This window comes from Penicillium canariense (assembly GCF_028826845.1).
Source record: "Penicillium canariense strain IBT 26290 chromosome Unknown utg000001l_segment0_segment0, whole genome shotgun sequence".
NCBI classification, from domain to species: domain Eukaryota; kingdom Fungi; phylum Ascomycota; class Eurotiomycetes; order Eurotiales; family Aspergillaceae; genus Penicillium; species Penicillium canariense.
This window is the reverse complement of record NW_026622728.1, coordinates 1,778,180-1,800,450: the sequence shown is the minus strand read 5'-3', so window position 1 is coordinate 1,800,450 and position 22,271 is coordinate 1,778,180. Positions and strand designations below refer to the sequence as shown.

Sequence of the window (22,271 nt, the reverse complement as noted above, 5' to 3'; positions counted from 1 at the left end):
AAAGCAATAGAGGTCGGTGTCGGATGGGAGAAGGGGATGTGGTGGACACCGTCCACCAGCCCGGTTTTTGGTGGAAGAGGGCGAAGAATAGGTCAAGATGCGAATAGAAAGGCGATGAACGACAGCAAAGCCCGCTTTGGTCATGGGAAATCATCAGTCCAGTCAGGATTGGGGTATGCGACTGGCGAAATAAAAGTGAAGGGAAAAAGGTTGGCGTGGCCGAGAAAGAAAGAAATATGGCCGGGAATGAAGTGAAAATACGATCCTCAAATCGAGGATCAGGGAGACATGCAAAATGTCAAGTCGTGGAATCGTGTCAGGCCTGGCGGAGCGGGCGCAGGCATTAGAATTACAGGAATTCGTCGATGTTCCTCATGATCAGGCGCTCGACTCCTGTAGGAGGGGAACGAGGATCGGCGGTGTCATTCGCGTATTGTTCTGGACTGGGGCCTTCTGCGATTGCACTATCGAGCCCCCGGGAGGGAAGTGGTGGTAGCGTTGGAGGCGGTGCCAGGAAGCTGGTGGTTCTTGGGGAGAAGAAACCAGCTCCAGGATCTGGGGACCGCAGGCCATCGCGCACATAAATATGAGTCTGGACAAGCGGGTCACAGCTGCTAACACTGCGTGGTATGCGCCGCGGGCGACCAGAGGCAGGCAGCACGGACTGGAACTTCTGTCGGAAAGGCAGTGGCCGTGGAGACAGACTGCGCTTGGGAGATCGGTTCCCATTATCACTCGTCTGCGGGCGCAGTGAGTTCGAGGATGGAATTGTGAGACCGCTCACGGGTGGTGCCTGCGATAGACCGCGGAGAAGGGATCGCTCTTGGGCCTCGGCGCGCTCCGCTCGAGTCACCTGCGGCTCCGAGTTCCGGCGGCCGGTCTGAACAAACCACTCCCGTGGAGCCGGTCGCGAGGAGGGAGATCCTCGCATCAGCCGAGACCGGAAGTCTGTGAGCTGGTAAATAAGGCTCATGTTCGGGCCCACCCATTGGCTGCGTTCCTTGACCATCTCATACATCGCATTGAAGTCCAAATTCCGATTCTTGTAGAGACCATACGCAATCACCAAAGACGCCGAACGGCTAGCACCCAACTGGCAGTGAATGAGGACCTTTTGGCCCTGAGATATCCGTTCGTCGACAAGCTCGCACAGCGGTAGCAAATCGTCGAGGATCTCGGAGTTGTGATCCCAACCAACGTGGATGTACTCGGGGGTAGTAGATTTAGGCGGGGGGAAGTCGGAGTTGCATTTCCAGATTCGGAAAGCTGGTATTCAAAGGCAGACTTGAAGGAGATTTCGGACATTGCCGTTTGGGGATCACCGCCAGAGAATCGCTTGGAAGCCATCGAAGCGTTGCGCCAGGTGCTCATGACGGTATCATTTCGCTCCTCCTTGGGTGTGCTAAATGGATTCTTGACTTCTTTAGCGACGTTGATCACCACGTCGAATTGCGCCGCCTCCTCTGCTGTCGGTTCCAAGTATAGGAACACACCAGAATCGTATATCCGAACAGGCCCGTTGGGATAGCCGCGGTCAGTCCCACGGGTAGACTCCCGTGAATTGAGGTGACCGTCCTCTTCCTCTAACTCCGGTATCACTCGGTGTGAGAATGAGAAGGCACCATCCGGCATGGATGCCAGCGGGGAGGCTGCATCCTCTGATGATGTGCCTGACAGACGATGAGCGCTGTGGTGCGACACTGGCTGAGGAATGTGCATACCGCCCTGCGGAGCGAATACGGGAGAAGTGATCGAGGCGAGCGAGGGTGATGATTCTGCATGCCGCAAGGACTGCCGTCCGATAGGCGTCGGAGGAACCAAGTCGGGCACATTGGGGGTGAATGATTTGTCCAAGCCGGGAGTCCGAATGGTGAGGTTTGCAGGGCGCCGCCGGGTGCTCTTGGGAGGAATCCGAATGGGGGATGGAGGGGCGGAGAGGTGGTGTTTTGATGTCGTCTCTAATATCGATGCAGTCGCAATTGGTGGTCGCGACTGTGAGGGCGGAGGCATGCGTAATGAGAGGTTCTTCAAGTTGCGTGCTCGTCCGGGCGATTCCGGACGCGCCGTACTTGGAGCTGGCAGGAGCCTAGCGCTGTCGGGAGCCATGGTGGACAGCGGGGCTACCTCCAGCGGGCGGATCGGCGGTGTAAACTTAGGATACGACAGCGACATTGCCGAAGGAGATTCGGGAGAAGAGCTGGGGGAAATGTCGCCCGTGGAGGGAGAATCGAAGGGCGAGATGGTGGTCGTCGGTGAGGATTCGGTCGAGGCCGAGGTCGTCGACGACACGCTTTCGCGGTGCAGGGAAGGAAGGAGGCGTCTGGATGAAGTCGTATGGAGCGGAATATGAGCCGGCACTTGGAGCGGGTGCATCGAGTGCTCGTGCTCTTTGTAGCGCGAAGGGAGTCCACCATAGACCGACATAAATGACGGGAACGAGTCCGGGAAGGACGGTGGACTGGTTTGTACCGGCATGATTTGGGACTTGTCGCGTCAGGCGTGGGGAAAGGCAGGCGTTCCTTTCCACCGGTGCTCGAGGGAGGGCGAGGGGAAAGGCCGTATCCACTAGACTAGAGGAGCATTCGGATCGAAGATAGGAGGTTGCTACCTGCGCAAATAGGAGGGAGAGTTGGCTCTTTGCGAAAGGGTGTCACGTCAGTCTTTTGAGGCTTGGGGATAACTTGGGGATCGAGGGCGGGCAAGCGGGCGCACGCTGCAAGGGCTGGATCTAATGATCGGCGACCATGCAAAACAGAGGGAAGCAAAAAACATCCGAGACGAGTCACTTCAGGAGGACTGGACGTGACACGATGCAGGATGGGTCGAGGGTGAATGCGATCGAGGATGGATCGGGGTCCGGTGGTTTACATACCAGATCACCAAGCCACTAGCGAGGTCGTAGAGTGAAAACCGGCCGGGGTAAATGGAGTTGATCAAGAGGTTGAAGGTGAAAGGGTCAAGGAGCGACAAAGTTAAACGGTAAGATAAAGAAACCAAGGTGTGGTCGAATGCCCCAAGGGAAGAATGGGCCGGTTGGTGGTGGTGGGCGGGGGAGAGCCCTGCGAAGAGTGGAAATAGTAGCAACAATAGGAATAGTTGGAATAGTTGGAATGGTTGGGGGGGACGGTCGTTCCTCCGGGGAATGACGGGAATGTGGAAGAGGGACAGTGGAAGGGCCCCGGATTGTAACCAGCGTCGCGAAAGGGGAGAAGCGAAGGGGGACGGGAATAAAGGATGAGGGCGAAGCGGAGTGTGAAAGCAGGAGCAAAATGGACCCTTACTGTTTTTATTTAGATTCGATGTTGCTGTTCGGGCTTCTGGTTCCAGTTCCCGGCTAGGTCTAGTTCCAGCCTCCCCACTCGCAGGTCCGTACGGAGTCTGATACACAGTTACATGTTGAGAGATCTCCGATTTCAGGCCCACTGTAATTTGGTGTGCGCCGGTGGGGGCCTGCGAGTGTTTCGGCTGCGAAGTACTCGCTACCTCTGGCGAGGCTGTGTGGCTCGCTATGGAACTCGTACTGCTACCACCAGGCGGCCGTCGTCCCCTCGACGCTCTCTCTTCCCTGCAGCTCTAATTTTAGCCGCCGGGGCGTCGTGGGTTGGTGCGTCGGCGTCAAACGCACGCAAATGAGAGGCCAATGCTAGGTGAACCCTCCCGTTCACACGCTTGACGGCCATCCGTTGGAGGGGATTTGCTACGTTGCTATGTTCCTAATTCCAACTGTCTACTCCGTATAGTGTACCCCGTAGCCGTCCCGTCTCATTCTATACCACTCCGGTTCCTCCATGCCCTCCTATGCACATGCTGCGATCCTACTACAGTATCGCTGATGGCGTGCGAGATGGGCCGGATCCACCTGGAGGTCCCACCGACAGCTGCGCCTTAGGAGGATTCCATCCTGGAGACTCTGGGTCTTCGCCTTTGCCCATGATCCCTCGCTACGGGATACCCAAGGAAACCGCTCAGCCCTAGAACAATAAACATACTCAACTAGGCCAGTGAGGCTGTGGGACAGGCTCTTTCGGGTCCAGTGGAGTCTGGAGGAGGCCGAGGGGGGAGAGTTATATACCGTACACACCTCCAGAGGCACTCTTCGTGCGACGTCCACCATGCAGCTGCGGACATACAGTAGTTACAGTAGTTGTATGTCCCCACTGTCTGTTATCTTTCTTCGTATACCATACCCATCGCAATACCGCAGAGAAAATTCCACCGTCTGACTGCGACAGTGTATTCCGTCCTGGTCCCCAGGATCAGCCCGCATACCGAGGAAGCCCGGGACGGCAGTGGCGATGCGCGATCAACGAGGCATCCTGGAACATTCCAAATTCGGTTCTATCCGACCCGTCCCTGTGCACGGTTCCCTGTTCACCGTGAACCCGCGGCAGGGATGATTCAATAGTAGCTATGCGGTGGGAGCGGTGGAAGCTTAGGGCACATTATGCCCTTTTTGCATCTGCTCTCAATCTCCTCTGGTATGGATGATGTACTCCGTACTGACTGTACTGGCTGTACTGACTGTACGGGATACACGGCCCATCGGGTGAACGGTGGGCGGGCTGATCCATGGAAAAGGCGTGGGAAGGCCCGCCGTACCGCTGAAATCGTATGGGAGCGTTTCGAGACGCGCATTGACGGATAGAAAAGACCGTGGTCCCTCTGGTAAATACCGATCGTAGACGAACCGGCATACACGAGGTTTCCTGTGGTCAGAACCACCGCAGGAATCGTCGGGGGGGCCCCAAGGGCGAACATCTGAAACCCCGGAGGCCGATGGATCTGAGAAGGCGATTCTGAAACACGCCAGACCGGCGCTAGTCGACACTAGTAGCTCTTGGCGGAGGCAAAGCGCAGCCTATCGTAGTGGACTCTCGCCTTGACCAGTGCGCCGACAGTCGATACCTACTGGTTTGGGGGATCGTCTGCGCTGAGAAGGAGGCCGGCGCGGGATGATGCTGGTGCTGTGGTGTGTTGTGCATACTCCGGTGAGGTCATGCCCGCCTATCTCCCTAATTTCCGCACCTCCTCCGATACACAATAATTTTATACTCCGTCCTCTAGTCCATAAGAGTACGGAGCAGATTCCCTGCGGAACCCCAAGAGGTCGGTGTACGGGAATGATCGGCCTTCCACGTGGGAGACATGAAACTTCGTTTTTCGTCTCTCGTGGAGTGGCGGACTTGGCAAGGCGAGTTAGCGACTCCTCTGTCAATACTCCGTGCTCGTCCTAGAGGGTGTACGGGTAGCTGGGACCAAGTGCCATTCTCGAAGCCCATGATCGACATACCTCGCCATCTAACCACGCCTCTGCTACCTTCCTGCCAGAATCTGAGCCGCCTGCTATACTGCCCGGTTTGGGTGTCCCAAATAGATTGCACAGTTCCCCGCGGATCTCTCGTGAACGCGCAACTGTTTCACGATGAACCCAGGTTTAATACTATGAGACCCCCCCATTTCCCCCTGAGCCAACGGCCCGCGCGAGCCCGCGCGAGATCCGGCTGACGGTGGTTCGTGTTTCGCCTGTGTTTCGGGCCCGTTCGCCACTCGCTCCTGCTGTTACAGCTGCCGAGCGCGGGGGTGCGGGCGCCTGTTTGAAATCAAATTGCTAGTGCCAGTGCCAACAACAGCCTGGCGGTCGGTGAATGGGTGGGTTGATGGAACGAGTCGGCCGTCCTGATGCCTGCTCAAGGGAGTAGATATGGTTCTGGACAGTGGTTTACCGGCCAACCAGCGCTGTGACAGGGACCTATACTCTTTTGTAAAGTGTTTAAGCCAATGGACCGTGAGTGTGTCACAGATATTTTCAGCTACTACAAGAAAATATCTAGCCCGCGCCCCTCGTTTGTGGCCTTCAACGCACACACCATGGCATCCTGCGCCCACTGGATTCCCATGCTTGAATACGAGACGAGGGGCTGCTCTTCGCGTCATGGCCGAGTGCTTCAGCTACGGTGCCGTGCATAGAGAGCCGCTGATAACCTAGGAGAAGGGGTCGTGTGTGAGGATGGCTGTAACCCAACCCTGCCAGGAGTATATTGTTGAACCGAATTCGACTATAGCAATAGGACAGGACGTAGGACGGAGGACCTACGTCTTCGCTTCTTGGACCGTCTGCCCCAAATGGCAATATTTACCTTTTACTCTTGGTTATATTCTAGATTATCAGATATAATATAAAAAAAGAAACCAGTAACATAATGCCGCCATCCGGTGTTAGGTTGTGGTCTTCCAATTGTCCCGGCAATGACTCTTCGAACGTTCCGCGGGATGAACTTCACGCTGGACTTTATACTCTATCCTCTAGTGATGAGACCTTTCAGACCTCCTCTCACCCAGATCGGAGCCACGTGGAAGACATATCCACCCACCAGGTAAAACAGAAATATCGGAATTGTTTAATATTCCTGACCGGGACATTCGGCTTGGTGTTGTAGTGGGAGAGCTCGGCACCGAACCTCCGGTTCCTCTAAGAGGGCGTACCATGGTTCGCTGCTTTGTTTGTTGCTGCGAGAACGGCAAAAGTGGGCAACACGATGAAGGCTGAATGGTATTGGTTTATGTCACAGAAAATTTTTTCCATCTCTAACGGCCGAAACTCCGTGGAGTCCAGCAGAAGACAGCGGCTGATCGAAAAGTGACAGCGGCCGTGTACTCCGGGCTTCAGCCAGGCGTGCGGGTCGCATCCCATTGGACCAGGTACGTTCTTCATCATAGTGCTGTGTAGTCTTCCTCACGATGGAGCACGGAAGATAGGCTTGATCACTTAGAGTTAGAAGCAGAGCATTTTCGTGATAGTATCAGACCTTAGCTTCCCGCCCAAGAGGGCCGCAATGGAGCCGGGGCCTCGCCCACATCCTAATTTCCCAGCCCCTGGGATATTGCATACATTGGACTGGAAAAAAATCCTTCTGACAGGTCAAGCCCGTTATCACACTCGTGCCGCTTGACACCCCGACACATCAATAGTGTCAACTTTGAGCCTTCTTGTTTGCAGCTGCAGCGCAATGTGTCAGATGATCCACGATGCATATCGCCCAGTAGCTTCCCCGGAAATCTTGTGAACGCAGCGGTGACCCGCGATCCCAAGCAGCCCGCAGCCCCCAGCGGGCGCAAAGACGCTTTCGCTGCCTTGCGGCCAGTGACCAGGCGAGGATTCACCAGGTTCTTTCCAGTTTGCGCCAAAGCAGATGCGGCCGGACATGGCGGCGCCCACGACTCTCGCCCGCCCAAACGCGTCGCTTCCTCACACACCCAGCTTTGAGCGTTGGGCAGGCCCCACCGCAGCCAGTCGTGACACGCCTGCGCCTGACACTCTGACCCCCGAACGCTCCTTATTGCACCGATCCCGACGATCTGTTCCAAGCTTTCACCTCCCCAGCCTCCAGAATCTCGCAGCTTCGGAGTCGTCCTCGAACCGCAATTCCACACCCGGCGCACTGCCGCCCGTCTCTTCAGCTCCCAATGCCGAGCGACCTCAGCAAGAGCCCTTCCCCCCAGTGCTTCGCCCTAATGTGAGCACCATGCCATCGAGTGTGGCATATTCCGAAACCAGGACCCTGGCGAGCGATCAAGGCCGCGCCCTGAGCGGTGCTTATCGATTGGGGTCCGACAACAAGGCCTCGGAGATGGACCAGGGCCGCCCCAAGAACGAAGATGTATTCCTGAACATCGCCAGGACGGACTCAGGTCGCCGCGATTCCCTTGGACGGTCGGATTTTAGACGGGTGAGTGCTTCCCTCCCCCCTGGGGCGCGTTGGGGGATCGTGGCCCGTTGAACATGGCACCATCACGACCCCTTCTCAGGAGACTGGCAAAGGTGACTGACAGAGGAGAGGAGTAAAACAGTCACGACTCGGATATGCCAGCCAAAGTCTCCGGTCGCCGACCACGCGTGCCGAACCAGAACAAACCCCTTCCCCCGACCAACGCTTCAGCAATGCCGACAGCCCCTTGCTTTCGCAGAATGGCTCGCCTACACTCCCCTATAGCTCTGTCTCCCACTCACCATCCGCCTCTGCCCATCCCCTTGATGAACCAGCCCGCTTCCGCTACTCCAGCTTGACGACTGGATCGCGATCAGTTTTCGGTCCCCCTCGAAGCAGACTGGGTCGGACCAGTCCAGAGACCTCTCCACGTTCGCCTGCAGTCAACGGCGAGCGACGAGCATCTATCCACGATCCGCGTCTACAGCGGCATTCCACCCTATCTACAGTTCGAAGTAGCCGGCAATCAGCCGCCTCCGAAGCAACAGAGCGCGTGCGCGGTGATACGGACAAGGGGCGCGACGGGACCGAATCCACCCTGTCGACGAACGCCCCCTCCACGGTTTGGGACGAACTGGACGACTTGAAATCACGAATTCGCAAACTGGAGCTCACCGGCAAATTACCGCCATCATCGCAAGAAGCGATATCCGGCGCAGCCCAAGAAAGGCCGCGGACGGCAGCCACCACGGTGACTGCATTGTCGACTTCGCCGAGGCACCACCGCAAAGCCAGCACGCCCTCGGCGGATGCAGAATATGCCACGCAGAACCCGGTTCACCCGCTTTTGCAGTCGGCGTTGGCAAAAGCACAAAGTGTCTTGAGCAGTGACGTGTACACGACACTCGAGGCGACGATCAAAGATGCATTGACGCTGTCCACCATGTTGGGCGTCAATACAGCTCCGTCAGGCACGGTCTCGGTCGTGAATGGAGGATACAGCTCCTCCGAAAGACAGGCCCGTCGTAAAGCGGACAGCGTGTGTCGTAGCCTAACTGAGCTTTGTCTGGCTTTGACCGACGCGCACCTGAAAAGGAATCGATCGCCTCCGAGCCATGCTTCCGGCATGCAGTCTCAGCGGGCGATCGGCGGCGAGACTGAATCCTTGCAGCCGGGGCCATCCTCGTTTCAGCGGGCTTCCAGCCTTGAACCGGAGGGTCTTGAGCGGCGCCCAAGCACAAGCAGTCGCATGTCTAGTCGCCTTGACGCGCGCAGACTCTCCTTGATCAATCCTAGCACGGCAACTACGACAGACACCAAATCACCCCAACCCTCCAGCGTGGCTCCTCCACCGAGCCGTCTCCATCGCGTATCGACCTCTCTCCGCAATCGTAGATTCCTCACCGACGATGAGAACTCAGAGGTAGCGACCCCGCTCAATCGGTCCCTTTCTAGGCCCATGACGGAGGCTGGGACACCGAGCCCAGCGCAGAGTGTATCCCCCCGCCAGCGATTCTCTCATGGCCGTTCAGTATCTCGCTCTTTCTCGGGGGCTCCTCAGCAGCAAGAGCAGGGACAAGGCATGTCTCCTCGTACCTCGCAATATCCACAGTTATCTACACCCTCTCAAACACAACCTGCTCAACCTCGAACTCCGACCTTATCTCACACAGGGATTCCATTCCGCCGCAGCCTCATGACTCCTGCTGTGTACACCCCTGCAACATCCCGTTCCAACATCCAGGCTGGATCTCACCGGTACGGTCTCACATCTAGTTTCTCCAACGCCACACCAGGCTCTACGGCCGACGAGAGCCCTCGTTCCCCCCGAATAGATGCACCTCAGACACGCATCAGCGTCCCCTCAGGCAAATCAGCTACCAGCTATACCCCCATTCAGCAAAATCGCCTCCGCACCAATAGCCTGGGTGCGCGGAGATTCGGCCTGAGACGCCGCTCCGCAGCGGCACCCGACGACACCGTCAACTTTGACGATAGCATCGACTAAGTTTCTCCAGAGCGTCTCTCGTCACACCTCGTCACGCCATTTTATTTGCTCTGCACCCTGCTGAACACGCCATGATGCATAATGCAAGCCCCTACCGACTGGAAATTTGGCTGCGCCTCCCTTGTGATATCTTTGTTTTTCACGCAGCGACCTCGCATTGATCTTGCTTACGAAGATTTCGGCTTCTGCCCGGCGTTCCTCTTTCGTGTCCTTTAGACGCTGGTGTATGCATCCCGATTGGGTCTGGAGTCCTCATCTGTCTGTCTCATTGTCAAGTCCAGTGCAACCCGGTTTCCCCCTTACAAAGAAATACTTTGCACTTCGACCCACACCTTCAACGTTGATGCATCGTGACGAATTTCCTCGTGTTTATTTCGAGACCCATGAACAGACGATCATGGGATATTTTAGGCAGAAAGGTGCCCTGTTTCGCTTTTTTCTTATTACTGTCACTATTTTTCTCCATCTGTCATTGACTTCCGAGCGGGGAGCATTTTTTGACCGGGTCTGAGTTTGGATTTTGGTCCTCCCATGTACAAAAACACCACCATCAACCAGCACAACCGGCGTCGGTGTTCGAAGATCCTTCTTGTGCTTTCCTTCTCTGTACATCTCGCTGTGCACCGTTGTTTTCTATGCTTACGCGTTGCCCGGCCACACCATTTTTCTCATATCTTTAGTGGTTCTTGATCTTGATGCCGGGCGAGGTTTTTTCACGCTTATATGCAACGAATCTGTCTTACGAATGGAATGAGACTCTCATACATCTTTCCTTGCTACTCTGTCCCCTAACTCAGCACTGATGCTCATTTCCGTAGAGTGTTTCATAGTTTGTTTGGGAAGCTGCCCACACACTTCCACGCAACCCATTAGCTAACCACAGAGCCGGGAATTGTCCTGCCTCGAGGAAATAAAAAGAGATATCCCGCCGTCACAGACACGGTTTGTCCGGTTTCATCTCTGACTGTCATCTCGCCTTTGATGACAATTCCGATCTCGTCATAATTGTGTGTTGGAGAGATGGACTCGAATCTGTTTCGATGCGGGACCATGCAGTGTCTTGCTTTTGATCGAAAGGACCATCTTGGTGGATAGTCGGGGCGCACAAACAGGGGGTTTCAATTCCATACTTTCTATCGCCGTGTGCTTTGTGCTGGTTATATTTGCTGGAATACCGAAGAAGGCCTAGCATCTAGCCAATCTGTTCGTACATCCATTGGCAGGGTGAAGAATGGCTGGGTCCATCTCGTTATGGCCATGCTTTTGGGGGCAGACCATGTCCCCCCAGCAATCCTTGCCAAGTCTAGCACGATAATCAGCAGTATGCTTGCTGGGAAACACCACTGCTTCAACGTCATCTCTTTGCAATATCTGAGGCATAGGGAAATGTTCACGCAGAGCCTGGATCTGTGGTGAATCCGACCTGGTTGTTGACGCTCACATGAGCTGTTTCACCTATTTCATACGATTTCAAAGTTTTCTTGCCACGAGCTATGGAGAGATGTAGGATTGTGGCGTCAGTTAAATTTACTATGTTTGACGTGGACCATGCCAATATCCTTCAATATTCAATAGCCTCATGGGTCCAGAGTCTTTCCGAGGTCTGCCCATAGCTCCCCTCCCTTCAAGTGGTATTAATATTGTCCAACTGCTGCGGGGCCGGCCTCAACACAAAGATATCACCGCCAGGAGGGGGCAGCAACTTCTTGACCGCCGCCTCTGCCGTAAGGTCGCCCTCCTGCGCTGCTGCATGGATATTATCTGTTGCTGCATACTGAGTAAACTGCAGCTCCGGGTACTTCCAATCCCCCGCGCCCCCGGGTCGCCGCCGGCACCAGGAAGTTCACCGCTTTGAACAGCGTCTGATCCTGTGGGCCTTTGTATTTGAACAAGTCTACTCCTAGTTTCCGTGCGATTAATGCCCAGCGCAGGTGTGCGGTGAGGTCGAAGTTGGAGTAGTGGAAACTCCGCGTACGAGCAAGTTCTTGGGGTTGGGAGCCATTGGATGTCACTTGGTTGTTGATAAAGTCCTTCGCGAGTTTCGCCTTACTGAGTGCAAGAGAATGGTTGCCGGTGAAGAGGGCAAGGGCGGTAATTTGCATGTTTGCAAAAGTACCATGATTGTTCGTTGCACTCGATTCTTCGACTCCGAATGGCGAATAGGTAAGCCATAGAAGGAATTGTTTGTTCCATTCTTGGAATGCTGCTGCGTCTGTCTTAGTCCATCCGGGGGCACCGGTGTTTAGGATAGCGACAGCGTCGATGATCTCAGTATAGTCCTGGGAGAAGTCGATGATGCCAATCGATCGGCCAGTGTTCGCGCAGGGAATTATCTGCGCATGGTCGAGGTTGGGGTTCATGGCCGTCTTCGGGTCGAGGAACCAAGTACGGATGATTTCTGCTGCATGATAGGAATATTTGGGGTTGCCGGTGTAGTACCACGCCAGGGAGAGGCTGTATGTTGAATTGAACAATTTAATAGAATTGATCTTGTCTGGGTAGTTGTCAACTTCCGGGTTGCGCACACCGTCCTTTTGAATGTAGGGGCAACCATCTGGAGTGTTGGGATTAGGCCACCAGTATGGCGCTTGGGAGGCATAGTCGTGGATCGTGCCATTGGGAGGTGCCTTGGTCTTTGAAGTAACCGTCCAGGGGCCTTGATTAAGCCAACTATCGGCCTGGGCAACGAGACGATCCAAGGAAGATTCAAGACTATGATCGCCTCTATTGAGACGCGCCTTTGCATCCACGAGGCGATAGCCGTCAATGACAACAGTGCCCGGAGCCTTCCGGGAATTGGAGTGTCCAGGATCAGGCAAGGCGGCCACAATGTTGGCCGTCAAGACTAGAAAAGATATGTATAGGACACGCATAGCGAAAAAAAAATTAGGTCATGTAGGACACGTTAAATGAGATTAGGAACCGTGTCTAATTTTCTCTAGTTATAACGGATGTCACCAGTATACTATGCCCACTTTATAGATCGAGCTCAAGCCACTTCCCCGGATTTTACCCAGTCCCAATTACGGAACAGTTGTTTTGTCAGCAGGGAAATGTTCCACCAATCAAGCACCAAATGAAGCGAGGGTTGCACAGTCTCAGGGTCGACTCCGCTGCTGTATTAGGACGGTTAGTTGGGGAGCAACTAACTAGTTAGCCATGTACTAATCCCATTTGAGCAACTACTTAACTTGGAAAAGCGCCACCGTATACTCACTGTAGATATGGGGCGGGGCGGGTTATGGGTAGGTGCCGGCCATGATGCAGCCTACCCCGGATGGAGAATGTCATTCGTGTAACTGGAATAATCCACCAATCACGCAGATTAGAAGAAGACGAGAAACTGGGGTAGGTCAGCCCCAATAAAGCTTATTTCGCCCTCTATTAATAATTACCCCAAACCCCCTTTTTCTGAACCTCTACCCCTCTAGCACGTATTGGTAATCGCTCCGCCAGGGCCCCCCCGCGACTGAATTAACCTGTGAGGCAAGTGGTCGGTCAAGATTCAAGGAAAAATTGCCATTCAAACTGAGCGTTACATTGGCCAACGGGAATTTTTATCCCGCGAATCCCACTCAGTTTTCTTGTTATAGTTATAGCAGTTACATCGTTATTCCAACATCTGTAGATAGAAGCAGGAGATTTATAAGTAGCATCAACATCATCCTCACTGCTATAAATCTTTTCTAATTCTGTTGACTGCCTCTTCATTGCATCCACAAAAGAATTACAGCACAATGCTTCTTATACCTTTCGCTCTTATGTTCTCACTGGCTTCTCCTGTTCCAGGCTACACAGTCAGTACTCTGGAGGCTCGGGCTCTCAACCCTCAATGCGCTCCTGGTGGAAATTTCGACTTTTCCACCTGGGAACTCCAGCTCCCTATTGGGAATCCGGGCAGCCCAACAACGATTTCCAGCTCAGGCCTCGAAGGCTGCTCTGGATACCAAGATCCCGGACATGATTACTTCTTCACGGAGAGTGGAGATGGTGCTTTGGTCTTGAAGGTCCCTGGTTCACCCTCTTCCTCTGGATGCGTAACAACCCCAAACACCAAATTCTGTCGGACAGAGCTTCGAGAGCAGAATCCGTCCAGCTGGGACCCAAGAGCCGCAAAAAACCGACTGAGTGCTACGGTCTCTGTGCCCAAGCCTGATAATAGCAAGCACGGCACAGTCGTTGGCCAGATCCACATGGATGCAAGCGTATCAAGCTTCCCAGTGGCAAAACTGTACTATAAATCCAACGGTGACATCTCAATCGGGGTGCATAAATCGCGTTCAGGCGGCACTGAATACTACACCTCAATTGGAAATATTCCTGTGGGCAAGACGTTCAGCTACGAAATTCGATATGAAAATAGTACCCTATCCCTCGGTATCAATGGTGGTGCTTTGAAGGAAGTGAGTTTGGGCAATTTAAACCCACCCTCGAGTTATTTTAAGGCCGGAAACTATAACCAGGGAGATACTCCGTCAGAAGTGCATTTCTTCGAAATTTCTGTGCAGCATTGACTGATCTCCTACGTGGTAGTACATGTCGCGCGTTCTATCATAACTTCACTTGCGCTTTGCTTTTCGCGACTTTTTCCTGTCACACTTCCCGAGTTCTCTATCCTGATTAGCCGGTTATCGGGTAGACCTACTATCACTATATATGTGTCGCGTGTTCTGTCACACATCTCCGACTTGTTGTGGCCTAGATGGAATGTCATCTACTATCGAGATGAGCATTCTGATGTTCCCTTAGATTTCTCACTAGCGATGCACTCCACCCACTTATCTCTCTTGCAATAGCCACAGCGCCTATCGATCGCGTGAGGCATGTGGCCTTGTGCATGAGTCTAGACCACGACATTACCTGCACTTGGGACCTAGGTCAGGACCCAAGCCAACCCACAGCGGGTGCCTATCATTTCTGCATAATTCTGTCCGACCTTTCCTCATTTAGATGGATAAAAATCATGGGTCATCCCTTGAAATTAATGTTATTTATAGCTGTATTTGTCAGGGAAAATTATGGTTTTCTATTGCCTCGCTCGAGCGAAGCGAAGCGCTCGACCTAGAAACGGTTTATGACGTATCGAAGCGCATTCAGCTTGGTCATAATTGTTGTGTCTTACAAATAAGGATCGGCTAGTGAAGGCCAGGAAAGCCCCACCCGGCGGACAAAATCCTGTGTATATAGGTACATACAACACGGGGTGGGTACATGATAAGAATTATCTATTTGTTAATTCTCGAAGCCGGTATGACCTTGCTGATTTCTATCGGGATAAGAGTATAAGGCCCGATGACAATCTACAAACACCAAAACTAGGGTATTCTAGAGTGACTTGTCAGAAAATAGGTGTCTTTCACTGGGCAAAAACTTGATTCAGATGGACGAATGTGCATTGAAGAAATGGACATGATCTTATTCTCAAGACTTCTTGCGTGGTCTTCTCTTGAGATGGGCCCTGAGTAATCTGCTTTATCCATGTATTTCCCCCAAATCCCACCTATAAAAGTAAGCGCTCAAAACAGCCCACATAGTTAGCGTAACATATTGATAACCAGATGATCAATCTTCAATTGGCTTTTTATTGCTCGATCCAAGACTATGTAGAAACAATAACCAATGCATTGATTAGCTGGATCCACTTGTCCTAGGGAATCATTACCCAGGTGCTCCCAAATTCTTCTGGCTTCTTATCACCCTTGCTAGACTGTCAGGAGACGATGATGAGACTGATGATCCACACCTTGTAGGGTGGATAGCATGATGTCCTTATCATCCTTCTTGATGGGGATAGTACATTTCTCAGTAAGGACTTAATCATGGGGGCGGCTTGTTTCCTGACTTCCTAAACCTCGAAAGGCCTATCTATAACCCATAGAGCGGTATATAGAGCATTCGAATTCTCCTCAGTCATCTATACTACTCACATTTATCTAGTTCAATTGTGTCTTACCCCTCACTTTAGGAGCATCTTTCATCATGCTGTTCAAATCCAACCTTCTCTTGCCCCTATGGCTATCGGTGGAAGTCACCAATGCCATGGTTCCTCGTGGATTTGACCCCCGACCAATCCCCCGTCGAAAAATTGTTCGAGGACCGGCATTCTCCTCTGCACAGCCTACCACTGCTCCGGGAGAAACAACAACTTGGGCAGCTAAAACTATCAAAGGTATGAAAAACCGTAAGGAAGCCAATCTATATATATGCTGACACCGTGGCTCACCTATCTCAGGATCTTGCAAGGCCCGCTCATTTACTAGTCAGCCCAAGACGACAACGGCTCCCCCAAGCTCCACCTTCTCCTCTACCTACTCCTCCATAGTGCTATAACTACCTATGCGAGTAACCGGTTGGACGGCTCGAGTGTCCACTACTGTGTCCGCAGCTACACTTCGGAATACATTTTCTTCACTCCTGCCAAGAGCCAGACCTGCCCTCAGAGCATTTCTGCGAGTGTTCTGAGCTCCCTCACGGCTTCTCCAGCTACTACCGCTAGCCCTGTCGTGGTCACCGTCGACGCTTGGCCTTATACTGCCTATGGTGCCGATGGTGCCGTGACGCTCTGTGAGACCTCAACTACCACGTATTACGCTGGCTACCCCGTCACCGAGTGTGCTGGAAGCACCTCGCTGCCGCACTCTGCCATTACTTACGCAACTACTATCAACGTCAGCCCCAACAATGTTGTGAACTACGGAAACTGGACCAACTTTCTCGGAGACCCATACTGGGACCAGGAAAACGACGCACAGCGCACCAGTGAGCTGTACACTGCATTCTCCACAGCTCTTTCATCACTTTGCCTTGACTCCTCCACGGCAACTATCTACACTGTCACGGGAACAGGTACAGATGTGGAAAAGGCCATAATCTCTACTGTGACAACTCCGACGACCATGTACGCTTGTGTCGCCATGGCCGTCACGGCTGAGAAAGTTCACTACGTCGATGGGGAGGATGACTTCGCAGCCGCAGAGCTCAAAGTCTCGGTGCTGCTGTCGCATGTCAGTCTGGACAATCTGGACAAGTGGATCAACTTGATATCGTTCGCGCTGGCCGGCAGCGCTATGCAAGCCCAAAATACCTTTACATCTGACTATTTGATCGTGGCCGGCCGCGGCCCTGGCTTTCAGGAGAAGAGCCGCTCGTACAGCACATCGGTCCCGCGGAAGTGGAGCTGGACTACTTTAGCAGCATCAACATGGGCATTCTAGAGCAGCTTCAAGTGAATGTTGAGTTTGAACCGTCCGAGTCAGCCTTTGACTGTGCGATGATGGACATGGTTGGAGACTTTCCAGCCGCTCTAATGGACTTCTTTGCGCCGGAGATTGCGGGCTCGCTGTTACCTGAGGAACTAACCTTGCAAACACTCTGTGTTCTTGCTAATGATTATCTGTAATTGAAGCGGGCGGGTCAATGTAATTTGTACCAGGCTATACTTAAAATCTTAGGACCATCTATCCTTTTGCAATGCTATCCTTTCTCAAGTGGGCTAATCCTTTACTACCCCTACAAATCAAGAGTAGCTACGGTGGAATACCAGATGATCGTCAATTCATACCATTGCTTATCCGCGGCAGATAGGAATCATCGTTTTGGGATTTGGTGTACTCAGGAAATGCCGTGGCATGTCAGGGGATTCAGATAAAATATCCATCGGGGAAGAAAGGGATAGCACGCGGAGAGAGACATGGAAGGGTCGAAGACGAGAATTAGGAGAGCAGAGAAGATAGAAGATGGAAATTTTTTTGAGGTTTCAAGGGTACTTTCGGTAGTTAAAATATCAAGGGAGACGCAGGGGAAAGAGGTAAAGGTAGAGAGCATCGCAATTACAGCATGGCGAAGGAAAAGATGGAGCTGGAGAGCGAGTATCAAGGGCAGATTTCCACTGTTCTTGTTGGCGAATTGTTGGCGAATTGTTGGCGAATTGTTGGCGAATTGTTGGCGAATTGTTGGCGAAGGGGGGTCCGAAGGAATTGGAAGGAGAATGTGAAGGAAGAGGTAGAGACAGGGGAGGGTGACGACTCGTAGGAGAAAGGGTATGCAGCGGTAGCTGAAGATCGGATGGTGGCAGAGCAAGGTTCGGACGAAAGACGAGCTGAGTTCTGGGACACAAGAAGTTGCGAGAGTAGACAGTGGTCCCAAAATCAAAGAAGTCGAGGCACAATGTCATTCTTGCAGGTTGCAGTTCAGCTCAACGCAGAATAGGTCGATTGAAAGACGCCGAACTTGGTATCTAACAAGCATGGACCTGTCCATCGCAGCAAACTTTTTGCCTCTGGGATAATCGAGGCAACGCACCAGGGGGAAGAAGTACATCGGAGAAGGGAAAGGACGCGGAGATAAAAAGATAAAAGAGGAAGGTGGGGTGGAAACATAGAATGGGATAAAAAAGAAACCCGCTTGCACACGACCGCCGCTGATCATGACCGACAGTCTGAAGTCGTAAGGTTCAAGAAAAACACAAGAAACAGTGCAAGCGGTCCTGTTCAGACTCCCTGCCAACATCCTAAGAAAGCGAACACTTTTACTCCTGGGGCAACTGGCTGCGGCGAGTCTTCTCGGCTTCGAGGTTCTCATAGAGAAGATACAGGGCCTTCTCGTTGGCCTGAGCACTGCCCATGATCGTGAACATGCGCTCACCAGTCTCGTCGTGGGGGGCCTTGGCGATAGAGATACGGGCTCCAGAGCTCCGGCGGATCTCGGTGATCTTGCTACCAGCGCGACCGATAATACAGCCAACCATGTCGGCAGGAATACTGATGTTCTGGGTCTGGATTTCCTCGCCATCCTCCGTCACTAGGGGGAAGCCACGAGCGCCAGCATCAGAGTTGGAGCGGCGGCTGTAGCCACTGTTGTCACTGAAGTCTGCCCCGTTTCCGGTGCGGTTGTACTGGCGGTTGGTGTAACCATTGCCACCAACCGAGTTGTTGTTCTGCTGAGCGGGCTGGGAACCCAGAGACGCGCGAACAGCAGGGTTGTAGAGCACAGTGCCCGTACCACGCTGCCAGTCATCGATCAGGCACTTGCCGATCTCCCAAACAGCCTTCTCGATGCCGTCGGGGGTGCCCTGCACCTCAACGATCCGCTCCGTAGACTGAGGAAGCATCTCCTTCTGAGCTACCATGCGAACACCGGACGCATCCTGAATGTGCTTGATCTTCAGACCCTGTCGGCCGATGATGGTGCCCATCTGGTTGTGGGAAATGAGGAGCCGGACAGCTGGGAAAGAGTTAGCATACAATCTGAATTGCGGCGGGCGGTGATCGGGATATGTTGGACACGAAGGCTTGTTCACACAGGCCGGACGGAACCTTGTGCGGGAGTGAGGTGGATGCACCCCGCGGAGAGATAGAGAGAGAATCGGATGACTTACGGTGGGTCCCATTGTTAGAGACAACGCCGCCCATACCCATCTGCGGAGCACCCTCCAGGAGACCCTTCGCAACGATCGCGTAGGCTTGGGCGGTGCCTTGGAGAGGACCAGTGACGGTCAGAACTCGGTCATGGACACCGGGAACGACCTTGCTCACGCCAGCCTTCACGCCAGTTTCATCGCGCAGGTCTGCAACGTTTTTGCCAGCCTTGCCGATAATGACGCCGGCCTCCTTAGACGAGACTATCGCACGCAGAGTCAGCATGGACTGCGCATACTCTTCCTCAGTCTTCGGAGTGGCGTCCATGGGCTCCTGCTCGCCGATGGTGTCGACGTAGGCATCGTTCATGGGCTCATCAGCAGCAACGGTGGTTTGGTGGACTTCAGTGGCATCCATTTTGTTGGTTGGTTGATAATACGAAAGTAAAGGGTTCGGGGTTGTAGAATAATTTTTGGGAGGGGCGTTCGTCGGAAGTCACACGGTCGCGGCGGAGTGGATAGCGGGGATATTCACTGGAGCAAATCGTGATCAGTCTCTGCGATCCAAGGTAAGAGGGAGCCAAGTCGAGGTAGCTTGTGCGATCGCAAGGGATACACTCAATCAACTCTAGAAGAAGCCCTGGGAACTCGACATGGATGGGGGTTGACCTACCGAAGAGGGTCCGACAGAAGTGGAGAAATCAACGTGGGCGAGAGGGGAAGGTGACGGGGTATGCAGAGAGGGTGAGATCGGAGAAGAGCGGGAGGAGAGAAGGAGGAAGAAGGAGGAGAAGGGGGTGAAGGGGAGAGACGAGGAAATGAGGAGGATGAGGAAGTGGAATGGCGAAAACGATGGGAGGGACGTCGTGAAAGAGTTGGAAGAGGGAATGTTGTGAGTTAAGCGGAGACGCCAGTTGACCCGCCCGCCATGCACGGCGAACTGCGAGCTTAATGTCTACGTTCAATACGAGGTCTCTACCCAGCGGACGATGAGCTACTATCATTTACTTGTTTATTGATACTACATGTCCCCGGCCTCATGGATTTACTCTCAGCTTTTTCCATACGATAAAATGAAGAATCCTCTGCGGCTCCAGCGGGAGTGAAGAGTTCTTAGTTCTTAGTCATTCTGCCAAGCATCCCGCCGTCCACGATACGCTGTGGCGTGAGCCTCGGGGATTTCAACCCTGCTAGCTCGCAGCTAGCTATTGAGAAATAGACCGATAGATCTATTGGTCTGCCACGAACACTACCTTCTGCACTTTCATCGCGTTAAACAACTCATAGGCCTCCACCGCTTGGGAAAGAGGCATAATCTTCTCAGTCATGAATCTGGTAAGATGTAGCAAGTCTTGATTAGCAAAGGCTCCTTTCACCTCTTTTTACAGGGGAAACAATGAATCACTCACCCAAGTTTGTGCTGGTTCTTCTTCAAGACCTCCAGGGCCTTGTCAGAGACCGAGCGGACGGGACAACGGCCCATCTGAACAGTCAGATTTTTGTTGTAGGCATCACTCCCATCCCAAGGAATCTGATAAATATTTCCCTATGATCAGTACCCTGTTCTCACATATTACACCAAAATGATTACTGGAAGTGAGACTCACCTCAGCATTGTGAACTCCAACACTGCTGATAGTTCCCCACGGCCGCAGCAACTCATAGGCAGTGCGTAGCGCGGGACTCAATCCCACAACCTCAATAACGGCATCCGCACCCCGACCCTCTGTCAGCTCCTTTACGCGCTTATCCAGGCCCTCGCGGTCGGTCATGAAGTTCCATGGTTCGGCTCCGAGAGACTTAGCGAGCTCCAGTCTCGAGGGAACGGAGTCAACGGCCAGAAGATGCTTGGGCTTGAACTCCAGCGCATTGATGAGCGCACAGAGACCGACAGGTCCGCAGCCGATCAGGACAACGGTCTGCTCGGCAATCTGCTCCGGGGTGGAGTTCTTAAAGGCATTGTGGGCAGCAAAATACCCCGTAGGGAAGATATCACCCATCAGCACGAGGTACTTGTCCTCGACGCCCTCAGGAGCCTTCATCACCGTGCCCTCGGCATTGGGAACACGGACCTAGACGTCCATTAATGTCTGTTTCCCGTGTCTTCATAGATGGTTGAGATTTGAATTGACGCACAAATTGGGCCTGGCCACCGTCTAGGCGCTCACAGCCGAAGAGGGTGTTCTTCTCGCAGCGCGAGGAGAACCCTTGCTTGCAGTAGAAGCACTTGCCACTACCAAAGGCTTAGTACGCCACCGGTGACTAAATAAGGGTGAAACCCAATGTCAAAATACGCACCAGGAGGTAGTGAAGGCGCTGACAACACGGTCACCTTTCTGCAATGTCGTCACGGCTGTGCCAACCTCAACAATTTCACCCATGAACTCATGACCCATGATAGGTCCCGGAGGACTCGGCTCAATACCACGGTACACATGCAAGTCACTTCAGTCGCGTGTTAATGTCATCATCTACCCTTGCCATTGAATCTATAGTTCCGGAATACTTACCTCCCACAGAGTGCCGTGTATCTCACCTTCACGACAATATCTTCGGGGGCCTGCACAGTGGGAATAGGCCGCTGCTCAACCGCCACCTTGAACGGCTCCTTAAAGACCACAGCCTGCATTGTACCAGTAGCTGACATTTTGTTTTGTTCGGTCCCTTGGGGGATATCTCAAAACTGAATCGAGGCGTGGGCCACTTGCGGAATGCGGAACTGGAGCGGACTGGAGGGGTATAGCCGGAACCCAACCGAGGCTAACGAAAAGTCAAACTTTGTAGAATGTTCGAGGTATTAAACGACCGGAGCCTAGTCGATTCTGAGTGGCCGTGGAAAAGAATACAGTCAAGGAATTCGTGGGTCCCGGCGATTGCAGTTTGTGTGGCTTGTGGGGCTGGTAAAGTACGCGCTCGCTCAAATGGGGTTCTCCACACGACAAGAAGTGCCGGTTTGGCCGGAGCAGTATAAATGAGGTAACTGGAAAGTAGCTGTGGTTAGTCTGCGAGTCGTGACGAAAGGTCTCAAACAGTGAGTTGGAAGACCTTGGAGACTCGGGTCTTAGAGAGATGGTTTGAAAGAAATGTGGAGAATATCCAAAAAGGTATGAGCCCATCGAGTGGTGGCAGACAATTAGAAGGGGCAGGCAACAGCTCATACACTATCACAATGGCTTAATTTTTTTACTTGGGCGATTTGAAG

The 22,271-nt window shown here is 53.1% G+C and overlaps 7 protein-coding genes across 7 annotated transcripts; 3 read left to right on the top strand and 4 right to left on the bottom strand.

The window, feature by feature from the left end:
• Positions 1-349: 349 nt before the first annotated feature.
• dspD (putative protein-tyrosine phosphatase) lies at positions 350-2,475 on the bottom strand (the record flags this gene model as incomplete). Its single annotated transcript, XM_056682741.1, has 2 exons — positions 350-1,266; positions 1,323-2,475. 2 exons carry the CDS (start codon positions 2,473-2,475, stop codon positions 350-352), a joined length of 2,070 nt encoding a protein of 689 aa, XP_056546347.1.
• Positions 2,476-7,190: 4,715 nt separating this feature from the next.
• On the top strand, positions 7,191-9,714 carry N7482_000615 (putative LPXTG-motif cell wall anchor domain protein; the record flags this gene model as incomplete). The annotated part of the gene is made up of 2 exons (XM_056682740.1): positions 7,191-7,727; positions 7,849-9,714. 2 exons carry the CDS (start codon positions 7,191-7,193, stop codon positions 9,712-9,714), a joined length of 2,403 nt encoding a protein of 800 aa, XP_056546346.1.
• A 1,757-nt stretch (positions 9,715-11,471) lies between these two features.
• On the bottom strand, positions 11,472-12,587 carry N7482_000614 (alginate lyase family protein; the record flags this gene model as incomplete). The annotated part of the gene is made up of 1 exon (XM_056682739.1): positions 11,472-12,587. One exon carries the CDS (start codon positions 12,585-12,587, stop codon positions 11,472-11,474), a length of 1,116 nt encoding a protein of 371 aa, XP_056546345.1.
• An 864-nt stretch (positions 12,588-13,451) lies between these two features.
• Positions 13,452-14,228, top strand: N7482_000613 (polysaccharide lyase family 7 protein; the record flags this gene model as incomplete). The annotated part of the gene is made up of 1 exon (XM_056682738.1): positions 13,452-14,228. One exon carries the CDS (start codon positions 13,452-13,454, stop codon positions 14,226-14,228), a length of 777 nt encoding a protein of 258 aa, XP_056546344.1.
• A 1,465-nt stretch (positions 14,229-15,693) lies between these two features.
• Positions 15,694-17,113, top strand: N7482_000612 (uncharacterized protein; the record flags this gene model as incomplete). Its single annotated transcript, XM_056682737.1, has 3 exons — positions 15,694-15,883; positions 15,979-16,861; positions 16,909-17,113. The coding sequence occupies 3 exons, from the start codon at positions 15,694-15,696 to the stop codon at positions 17,111-17,113; spliced, it is 1,278 nt and encodes a 425-aa protein (XP_056546343.1).
• A 1,128-nt stretch (positions 17,114-18,241) lies between these two features.
• On the bottom strand, positions 18,242-19,487 carry N7482_000611 (KH domain-containing protein; the record flags this gene model as incomplete). The annotated part of the gene is made up of 2 exons (XM_056682736.1): positions 18,242-18,936; positions 19,091-19,487. The coding sequence occupies 2 exons, from the start codon at positions 19,485-19,487 to the stop codon at positions 18,242-18,244; spliced, it is 1,092 nt and encodes a 363-aa protein (XP_056546342.1).
• Positions 19,488-20,298: 811 nt separating this feature from the next.
• On the bottom strand, positions 20,299-21,716 carry N7482_000610 (alcohol dehydrogenase family protein; the record flags this gene model as incomplete). Its single annotated transcript, XM_056682735.1, has 6 exons — positions 20,299-20,401; positions 20,479-20,600; positions 20,677-21,141; positions 21,206-21,302; positions 21,368-21,514; positions 21,580-21,716. The coding sequence occupies 6 exons, from the start codon at positions 21,714-21,716 to the stop codon at positions 20,299-20,301; spliced, it is 1,071 nt and encodes a 356-aa protein (XP_056546341.1).
• Positions 21,717-22,271: the final 555 nt, after the last annotated feature.